Source organism: Aotus nancymaae, unplaced genomic scaffold (genome assembly GCF_030222135.1).
Source record: "Aotus nancymaae isolate 86718 unplaced genomic scaffold, 86718_ANA_hifiasm-v0.15.2.pri h1tg000036l, whole genome shotgun sequence".
Lineage (NCBI taxonomy): Eukaryota > Metazoa > Chordata > Mammalia > Primates > Aotidae > Aotus > Aotus nancymaae.
In genome coordinates this window covers 6,183,650-6,194,449 of record NW_026988450.1, presented here as the reverse complement: position 1 = coordinate 6,194,449, position 10,800 = coordinate 6,183,650, and the positions used below count along the sequence as shown (strand labels likewise).

Here is a 10,800-nt window from a genome sequence, read left to right as displayed (position 1 = left end):
TAAAGATGATCAATATATGCTTCAGATCAACTTTTCACACTATGCAGAGAAGCCACTTCTTCATTTAAAAGAAAAAAAAAACTCTTTTGATAAACCACAATCTCTAGCTTAAATGGGCTTGGAAATCACAGAAGGAAATAAAAAGCTAATATACAGCTACTGGTATTTTGGTCTCTGTATTTTTTAAGTTAAGATAAAAGATAAATCAAATCTTCCTAGCTTAAATTAGGTCAAATCAGAAGGAATAAAGCAGATTATGTAACAAATACTTGCTCCTGACACCTGCAGTTTCTAAAAACATTAGGAATGCTTTTATTAAGTTCAGAGGAAGCACAACTACAAACAAATACATGACTTTTTGCAAAAGGCCATTTTGTGATAAAGTACATACGTATAGTGTTCATGGTTTATTTGAAGTGCTAGATTGTCTCTGGCTGAATCCTCTATTGCTTTAAAAGGTCTTTCAACGCAACTCCGGCACTGTTATCAGGTAACACTGTCAAAGGTGTAAATGTGGGCCAAACATCAGAGATGGGTTTCAAAAGGTGATGCTGGGGCTTACCAGGTCCAAGTCCCCAAGTCCAGCTGGGTTAATAAGAGACACAGCTGCTGAGCCAGGAGACAAAAATGGATTTACATCTGTTCTTTTGCCAGACCTGGATTCTGCTGTATCTTTTAAAATTTCTGGTGCATTTGTATCTACTGTTCTCCTTCCCAGTGAATCTAGAGGTTTCATATCATGAACAGAAAGTTTTGGTGGTGGAACAGATCAATGAGATTCTGTTTCTAGAAATTTAACAGAAAGTTCTGAAAAAGAACTATGAAGCACAGATTGCTGATTTGATTTCAAAGTGTGTTGGGAACACTTTCTGATCCTCCTACAAGACACCCAGTCATCCACCTGGTAACACCGCCCTGATCGTCATTCATGAAACAACTGCTCCATCTCCTCCCTTCTCACACCCAGGATGCTCCTGATCAACCATAACACTTCATGACGCAGATTTTTCGGTGCCTGGAAATGACCGATGAAGAGGTTTCTCGTTAGGACTTTGTCCACTTTTCCTTCTGAGGTGTTTGCTAAGTTCATCAATTTCTTTTGAGCATCATCCAGGATTTCTGGTCGGACCTCATTTTGTTTTTTAAGTTCTTCAATTTGTTCCGTAAGTCCTGATGCTCAATCCAATGCAGCATTTGCTACATCCAAATGTTCCTGTAATGATAACACTTTTCTTTCCAGATGTTCCTCCTTTTCCTTCCATTCAGCTCTAAGATGTTTTTGCTTTTCTAGCTCAGCAGAATACGTAGCTTTTTCCTCTTGTTGGAAACGCTGTAGTTTGGCCTGTGACACAGCACACTGCTTCACTTCTTCCTGAGAGGCAGAAAGCTGCAGCACACTTCCATCCCTTTGCTTGGAGACTACATTCAATTGTTCTTGCAATGATTCTACCTGCACACTGGCTTGATGGCTTGCATTTTCCATTGCATTAGAGGATGAAACTAGCTTTTCCTCCAATACTGTGGCTTTCTTTCTTAGTTTAGCCTCTCTATCTTCTGCGGCCAAAGCCTCACGGGTATAAGAACATTCTGATTCTAGAAGATGATTACGCAATCTCTCTAGCTCCCGGGTTGACTGAAATTTGTTGTCACATGAATGTGGAACCTCATTCTGTAGGGCAGTGTTTTCCATTTGCTTTTGTTTCAGAGACAACATGACTTGGTCTCTCTCCTGTTGAAACACAACTGTCTTCTCCTGCATTGATTGAACTGCATTTACAAGTGGATTTAACTCCCCAATCTTGCCCTGTTCTTTTTCTTTCAACAGCTCTTCAAAAGCAAGAGCCTTCTCCTTCATTGAATGGCACTCAAACTCTTTTTCTGGCAGCATCATAGAAAACTTCATGTTAGTCTCTTGCAATGCTTGATATTCTGTTTCCTTTTCTCTGGATGTTTCTATGTTTTCATTTTCTCCTTTTAGTTTGCTATTGTCCGTCTCTAGAATTAATATTCTCTCCTTCAGGTTTCTTACTTCCTGTCTCAAAAGTTTGTTTTCATTTACTTTGTTAGTGAAGTTTTCATTGGAAGAAAGTAATTGATCACTTTGGGCTTTGATTAAGATGTCTTTTTCCTCAAGTAACTTTTGCAAAACATCTTGTTTCTCCTTTAGCTGCTTAATTTGTGAATCAGTTTTTTCATGTTCTTTTCTTTCTAGCTCTGAGGTGGCAGCAGTTGAATCAGACGATCTCTGATTATTTGCCTGGAGCGTTCTAATTGTTGCATCTTTTTCCTGTAGTGCTTTTCTGAGCTCTTCTAGCTCTTGCTGTAGCAATTCAGAAGATTCATTCAATACATCAGACTTACTTGCTCTAAGAGACTGCTGACTGGGGAGTCAGCAATGATGCTGAAGATAGTTGGGATGAAATAATACCAAGTTTTCCTAAAAGAAGATCCTTGGTATTGCAAAGCTCCCCAAGGCCGTGCTGAACTTGTGCTAATTCCTGCCTCAAATTTTTGAGTTTGGTTTCTTTCTGCTCATAACTCTGGATCAGGCCAGTATAGTCCACTTGTAATTTATAATCATTATCACTGTCAACCAAAACTTGTGCCTGAAGTTGGTGAAGTTCTTCCTGAAGCTGGGCGGACTCATGTTGCATATTTTGTACTGTGGTCATCACCTGCTGTTTCCACTCTTCCATTTTCTTTACTTGCTGTTTTAACTTGCCACGTTCCTGTAAGAGCTCCTCAAATTGATTACTATTAACACCTCCAACCTCATTGCCAGTGCTGGATGTTCGTAAAACTGCCAATAAGGTCTGACATTTTTGATTTAGTGCATCTGTTTCAATGTCTTTCTCTCGAATGATACGTGATAAATTCTGAATAGTTTCTCTAAACATAGCTTGGCCACCACTTTCAAATCTAGTCAACAATTTTTTATTTTCATCTTGCAGTTTGATGAGAGCTGCTTCTTTGGCAGCAACTCTATCCATCAGTTTTTGATATTTTCTTTTTAGATGGCTATTTTCCTTGATCTTCTTATTCAAAACAGTGAATAGCTGTTCTCTTTCCATAGCATAGGCCTGCAGTTGCTGTTGAAGGTAAACAACATCTTGATTACAGGAAGCTGAAAGCATTCTAGCCTGAAGAGCTTGTATCTCCAAATCTTTCTGCTGAGTGATCTGAGTTAGTTTACCAACTTCATCTTTGGGCAACTGATCAATCGGTTTAGTTAAAGCTATATTCTTTTCATTTATAAGTTTAATCTCCGGTTCTCGCTCTTTGATTCCTTTCACTAATCTTTCCGTTTCAGCTTTAGATAAATCATGCTCCTCGCTTCCGTTTTTTATATTAAGGCTCTGAACTTTGGTTTCTTGAAAAACATCAGAGTTATCTGTTTGAATCTTCTGCTTTTCTTCATAAAACTGAGTTTTGATTGGTTCAATTGTTTTTTGCAAACATTTAACTGCCTCATTGTTCTCTAAACAGAGCTGGGTGTGCGTGGCGTTCTTTTGCTCATGCTGGTGTCTCAACTCATCCAGGTCCTTCTGCTCTTGTAAAGACTGAAGTAGTTGCATCTTACTCTGGTTTTGATCTTCAATTATCTTTGGATAGTGTTCAGTTTCCTCTTCAAGATGATCCTTGATCATGTTCAGTTGAGATACCTCAGATTCTAGTTCAGTAACACTATCGAGGGTTTTTGGATCAGCCACAGGCGCAGTTCGACTCTGCTGTTCCCCGAGCTGTTCCAGTTTTTCTTGCAGATGATTATTTTCTTCTTTCATGGATCCAAGACTTCTGTCCCTTTCCCGTATGGTCTGTCTTAAAATTTCATGTTTTCTTAAGGCCTGAGAATATTTATCCAATTCCTCCTGCAACTTTGAACTTTTTTCTTGAAGGTTTTCAATAAAAATTTCTTTCTCGTTTAAAAGTTTTTTCATTTGCTTCTGCTCTTCTAGACTAGATGACAAAATGTCCTTAATTTCTTTATGATCAGTATCCATTTGTCCAATATTCTTTTTGAGTTCTGCTATTTCAATGTCTTTCTTGTGATTGAGTTTAATTAAATGCTCATGTTCCAGCTGCACAGCAGAGGAATTCAAGTTATATGCATTTGACAATTCTTCAATGGTTTTCTCATGCTTGTTTGCTTCTTCCAATAGCTCCTTTTTAGCCTGATGCAATTCTGCTTCTATCCGTCCTTTTTCCATTTTTAGAGTCTCCACAATGGTGTTTTTTTCAAGAGAAAGCTGATTGCTATTAGCAATATATTCTTCCAGCTGATGCCTCACATCTTCACATGCTGAAACTAACTTTTTGTTTTCCATTTTGACATCCAAAGCAACTTTCCTTAACTTTTCACTGAGCCGCTCTAATTCTGAAAGACTTTGCTTTAAGTTTCTAACTTCGGCTTCTTTTTCTTTAATTAAGTTGTCCTTAAAATTACTACTAGAATCTTGATTCAAAGAGTGAGTTAAGTCATTCCTGACTCTAGAAAGCTCCTCGTCATTTTGTCTGATATGCTCTTTAAGTTCCACATTCTCCTTCTGGATGCTTACATTATTTTTTTGTGATTTATTTAGCTGATCTACTAAATCTTCTGTTTTGTCCTCAAGTTTCTGCTTGGCTACACGTAAATCATTTAGGGCCACTTCACTTTGAAGTAATGTTGCTTTTTGCACATCTAACTCTTTAGTAATGTCCATTTTATCATCTTCAAGTTGATGGACTTCCTTTTTTTCATCATTTAGATCTTGTTTCAGTTTACTGATGATGTTATCTCCTTCATTTTGTTGTTTTGATAGTTGATCTTTTATCAAAAGCATGTGCATTTTAGCATCTTGATTCTGTCTGTCCAATTTTTCTATCTTAGCTATCAGGATTTTCTTTTCACTAATACTCTGATTGAGTTCTTGTTCCTTTGCTTCCAAATTAAGTCTTAAATTATATAATTCTGAATCCAAACTTAAGTCTCTTGTAGTTGTACTTTTAATTAGTTCATATTCATTGTTTGATTTTAAAAGTGATATCTGAAGTTCTTCTTTTTCCTGAATCAGTAATGAGTTCTCTTTTTCTAGATCTTCAATATGCATTTTAAGTTTCAGATTGTCTTCAACAAGACTGTTATCCTGGTTTAAACTACTCAATCTCATTATTTCATTTTTGGCATCCGACAGTGCTTGTCGTAGTCTGAACACTTCTTCCACTGATGCACTCTGTGCAATAATTCTTTCCTTTTCTGTCACGGTATCACTTTGCTTCATACCATAGGGCAGCAATTCACTACACTCCAATTTCAAGTTTTCACATTCTTCTATTATTTGTCTCTTTTCCACATTTAGCTGTTCTTGTTCTTTCCTTAACATATCTCTATCATTTTCTGCAGAAGATAATTTTTTATTTGTATCTTTCGTTTTATCCTCAAGTTCTTCAATTTTTTTGGTAGACTCCACTTTTTCTGTTTGTAGAAATTGAATAGTATTTTGCATCTCATAGATTTTAGAGTGATCGGTTTCTGTAGCTCCAAGGCCACCTTGTTGTAACAGATTTGTGAGTTCTTCAATTTGTTCTTCATAGTCACTTAATTCTTCTTGATGTCGTTGACTTACTTCTGTCAATTTCTGTTGGTGCACATTCTGCAGAACTGACATTTCACGTTGATGGTCATCTATTTCCTGACTTCGGTTCTGTTTCAGTTCCTTAGTGATATTTTGTAGTTTGTTTATTTCTCTTTGAGCAGAGCTATGTGTTCTTCGTGCTGTTGAAGCGTGACCAATATCCCTCCAATAGACAACTTCAGACTTAAGTCTTGAAACTTCATTTGAGAGTCGGTTTATTTCCTGTTGGGACAAAATTATATCATTAAAGTCCATGTCATCATCATGGAAACCTGAAGGATGATGACTAATCCCATAAGCGAAAGAAGATGCAGTGGCTGCTGGTACACCGCCAGCTCCTGACGGTACTGACTGAGCAGCCGACTGCAGTTTCAGCGTCTGGTCCTGGAGCACAGTATGTCTGGCTTTAAGATGGTGGATTTTTACCTCTTTTTGTTGAAGTTGATTTTGGTAACTTGTAGATTCCTGTTTCATTTGAAGCTCTGATGCTTCACGTTTCTCTTGTAGATCAATAGAAAGTTTCTTATGCCTTTTATTCTCTGATCTCAAGATTTCATGAGTGGCTTCAATTTCCTTTGTCATAAAATCAGGTAATTCTGCTTCCACTTCCTCTGTGCCCCTCGTCAGTATAAACTTTGTAAAGCTTGAAATCTTGCCAGTGAGGGAAGCCAGGCTGCCTCTGACTTGACCCAGAGACTGGTCCCATCTGGAGCCGAGGCCCCCAGACCAGGACGACATCACGGTGAGTTTAGTGGCCGACCCGGTCCACTCAGAAAAAAAAACATTTAGCGCCGTTGGACGATCCAACCAAATATCCTTGAACAACTCCCTTCACAAGACTGGTTCAAATGTGCAGAATTCCATAACAAAGCGGGGTTCCCAGGCAACGTGGGTTCCAGGTTCTGCTGAGGAACACAGAGGCCTGGCCTGGGACTTTACCAGGGGCCCTCCTCTAGTGACACCGTCACCCATGGGGGGCCTTCTGCTCATTCCCACCATCCAGATTGGGCCCATTCTACCTCTGCTTTAGTGACTCTCCCCAGCTCCCTGGGCAATTCCTGCCAACTCACCAGCCGCCATGACGCTGGCCAACAATTTTTTTTTAATTTAAGTTGTGGGATACACGTGCAGAATGTATTTCACTTCTTGAGGCTGGCTTTTTTTTCACTCAGCATAACTCCCTTGAGATCCATCCAAGTTTTTGGATGTATCATTGTTTTTTCCTTTTTATTGTTGAGCATATACTCCAGATATATCACTTAGTTTTAACAGCTAAGATATCTATTTAAAGATATCATCCTAAAACTAAATGTTTCCTTACATAAATTCATACAACTTTCATGTAAGTGTTAAACCATAAGCTGCATCTACATAAGTATACTTAGCAACATCACTGAACATGCCACTTCCTGATATATGAGGTACAGCAATCCAAGAGTTAACTATTCTCATGATGGTGGCCACTGAGGGCAGTGAAACCACTTTGATAGCACAAGTACCCAGATGTCTGAAACTTAAGAGACAATTTCTTTAATTTTTTAATAAACTCATCATAAAAATGTCCTGACTTGAAACTTAACTGTATGTGGATGTTCATATTTTTATTAGTTGTTGGACTTGTACATTTAAAAAGACATTTCTTGCAAATTTTGTAAATTGCAATATGCCTTTAAAATAGAACTATTTATAGAACAAAGAAAGATGAAAAATGAGATAAATTCAAATATGTAAATAGGTCTGGCTCAGGCCAGAACTAAATTTGGTTGTTTGCAAGTTTTGCTGTGATTAACTGTAGTTTCTAATATATTTGGAAGACTGGAAGTCTTAATTACATGTTGAGGGGTGAAATAAGATGTTTTGCAAAAGTTATTTAAGGGAAAAGACATCCTTTTTTTTTTTTTTTTTTCTTTTTTTTGAGACAGAGTTTCACTCTGGTTACCCAGGCTGGAGTGCAATGGCGCGATCTCGGCTCACCGCAACGTCCGCCTCCTGGGTTCAGGCAATTCTCCTGCCTCAACCTCCTGAGTAGCTGGGATTACAGGCATGCGCCACCATGCCCAGCTAATTTTTTTGTATTTTTAGTAGAGATGGGGTTTCACCATGTTGACCAGGATGGTCTCGATCTCTTGATCTTGTGATCCACCCACCTTGGCCTCCCAAAGTGCTGGGATTACAGGCATGAGCCACCATGCCTGGCCTGGGAAAAGACATCTTAATTAAAGCCAAAAGTGATCAATTACTTTCTTCCAGTGAAAATTTCTCTAAGAAAGGAAATGAAAACAAGCTTTTGAGGCAGGGAGTCACAAACCTGAAGGAGAGAATATTAATTCTAGAGACGGACATTGGCAAACTAAAAGGAGAAAATGAAAACATAGAAACATCCAGAGAAAAGGAAACAGAATATCAAGCATTGCAAGAGTCTAACATGAAGTTTTCTATAATGCTGCAAGAAAAAAGAGTTTGAGTGCCATTCAATGAAGGAGAAGGCTCTTGCTTTTGAAGAGCTGTTGAAAGAAAAAGAACAGGGCAAGATTGGGGAGTTAAATCCACTTGTAAATGCAGTTCAGTCAATGCAGGAGAAGACAGTTGTGTTTCAACAGGAGAGAGCAAGTCATGTTGTCTCTGAAACAAAAGCAAATGGAAAACACTGCCCTACAGAATGAGGTTCCACATTTATGTGACAACAAATTTCAGTCAACCCGGGAGCTAGAGAGATTGCGTAATCATCTTCTAGAATCAGAATGTTCTTATACCCGTGAGGCTTTGGCCGCAGAAGATAGAGAGGCTAAACTAAGAAAGAAAGTCACAGTATTGGAGGAAAAGCTAGTTTCATCCTCTAATGCAATGGAAAATGCAAGCCATCAAGCCAGTGTGCAGGTAGAATCATTGCAAGAACAATTGAATGTAGTCTCCAAGCAAAGGGATGGAAGTGTGCTGCAGCTTTCTGCCTCTCAGGAAGAAGTGAAGCAGTGTGCTGTGTCACTGGCCAAACTACAGCGTTTCCAACAAGAGGAAAAAGCTACGTAGTCTGCTGAGCTAGAAAAGCAAAAACATCTTAGAGCTGAATGAAAGAAAAAGGAGGAACATCTGGAAAGAAAAGTGTTATCATTACAGGAACATTTGGATGTAGCAAATGCTGCATTGGATTCAGCATCAGGACTTACAGAACAAATTGAAGAACTTAGAAAAAAGTGAGGTCTGACCAGAAATGCTGGATGATGCTCAAAAGAAATTGATGAACTTAGCAAACACCTCAGAAGGAAAAGTGGACAAAGTCCTAATGAGAAACCTCTTCACTGGTCATTTCCACATGCCCAAAAATCTGCGTCATGAAGTGTTACAGTTGATAGGGAGCATCCTGGGGATGAGAAGCAACTTCAGCAAAGTCTCAGGATAGAAAATCAATGTGCAGAAATCACAAGCATTCCTATACACCACCAATAACAGACAGACAGACAGACAGCCAAATCATGAGCAAACTCCCATTCACAATTGCCACAAAGAGAATAAATTACCTAGGAATCCAACTAACAAAGGATGTGAAGGACCTTTTTAAGTAGAAGTACAAACCATTGCTCAAGGAAATAAGAGAGGTCACACACAGATGAAAAAACATTCCATGCTTATGGTTAGGAAGAATCAATATCATGAAAATGGCTATACTTCCCAAAGTAATATATAGATGCAACGCTATCCCCATCAAGCTACCATTGACCTTCTTCACAGAACTGGAAAAAAACCACCTTAAACTTCATATGGAACCAAAAAAGAGCCCACATAGCCAAGACAATCCTAAGCAAAAAGAATAAAGCTGGAGGCATCACACCACCTGATGTCAAACTAAACTACAAGGCTATAGTAATCAAAACGGCATGATACTGGTACCAAAACAGAGATATAGACCAATGAAACAGAACAGAGGCCTCGGAAGTAACACCACACAACTTCAACCATCTGGTGTTTGACAAGCCTGACAAAAGCAAGCAATGAGAAAAGGATTCCCTGTTTAATAAATAGTGTTGGGAAAACCAGCTAGCCATGTGCAGAAAGCTGAAACTGGACCCGTTTCTTTCACCTTACACAAAAATTAACTCCAGATAGATCAAAGATTTAAACATAAGACCTAACACCATAAAAACCCTAGAAGAAAACCTAGGCAATACCATTCAGGACATAGACATAGGCAAGGACTTCATGACTAAAACACCAAAAGCAATGGCAATAAAAATCAGAATAGACAAATGGATCTAATTAAACTTAAGACCTTCTGCACAGCAAAAGAAACAATCATTAGAGTAAACCAGCAACAAACAGAATGGGAAAAAAGTTTTGCAAGCTACCTATCTATCAAAGGGCTAATATCCAGATCAACAAAGAACTAAAGTAGATTTACAAGAAAAAAACAATCCCATCCAAAAGTGGGTGAAGGATATGAACAGACAGTTTTCAAAAGAAGACATTTATGTGGCCAACAAACATATGACAAAATGCTCATCATCACTGCTCATTAGAGAAATGCAAATCAAAACCACATTGAGATACCATCTCACGCCAGTTAGAATGGTGACTATTAAGAAATCTGGAGACAACAGGTGCTGGTGAGGATGTGGAGAAATAGGAACACTTTTACACTGTTGGTGGGAGTGTAAATTAGTTCAATCATTGTTGAAGAGAGTCTAGTTATTCCTCAAGGATCTAGAAATAGAAATTCCATTTGACCCAGCAATCCCATTAATGGGTATATACCCAAAGGATTATAAATCATTTTATTATAAAGGAACATGTATGTTCATTCAGCACAGTTTACAATAGCAAAGACCTGGAACCAACCCAAATGCCCATCAATGATAGAGTGGATAAAGAAAATGTGGCACATATACACCATGGAATACTATGCAGCCATAAAAAAAGATGAGTTCATGTCCTTTGTAGGGACATGGATGAATCTGGAAACCATCATTCTCAGCAAACTGACATAAGAACAGAAAACCAAACACCACAGGTTCTCACTTATAGGTGGGTTTCGAACAATGAGAACACATGGACACAGGGAGAGGAACATCACACACTGGGGTCTGTTGGGGGGTGAGGGCCCAGGGGAGGGATAGCAGGGGGTGGGAAGGTTAGAGAGGGATAACATTGGAAGAAATGACTGAATGATGGGGCTATAGAGGCAGCAAACCAC

At 38.6% G+C, this 10,800-nt stretch overlaps 1 protein-coding gene and 1 pseudogene across 1 annotated transcript; one reads left to right on the top strand and one right to left on the bottom strand.

Moving 5' to 3' along the window:
* Window positions 1-288: 288 nt before the first annotated feature.
* On the bottom strand, window positions 289-7,504 carry LOC105724769 (thyroid receptor-interacting protein 11-like). Its single transcript, XM_064384189.1, is given in 5 exon segments — window positions 289-581; window positions 584-852; window positions 855-927; window positions 929-2,375; window positions 2,377-7,504. Coding segments are annotated over 5 exon segments (5,904 nt in total). The 5' UTR covers window positions 6,354-7,504; the 3' UTR covers window positions 289-443.
* LOC105724909 (thyroid receptor-interacting protein 11-like) lies at window positions 7,069-9,012 on the top strand (annotated as a pseudogene).
* The last annotated feature ends 1,788 nt before the right edge of the window (window positions 9,013-10,800 follow it).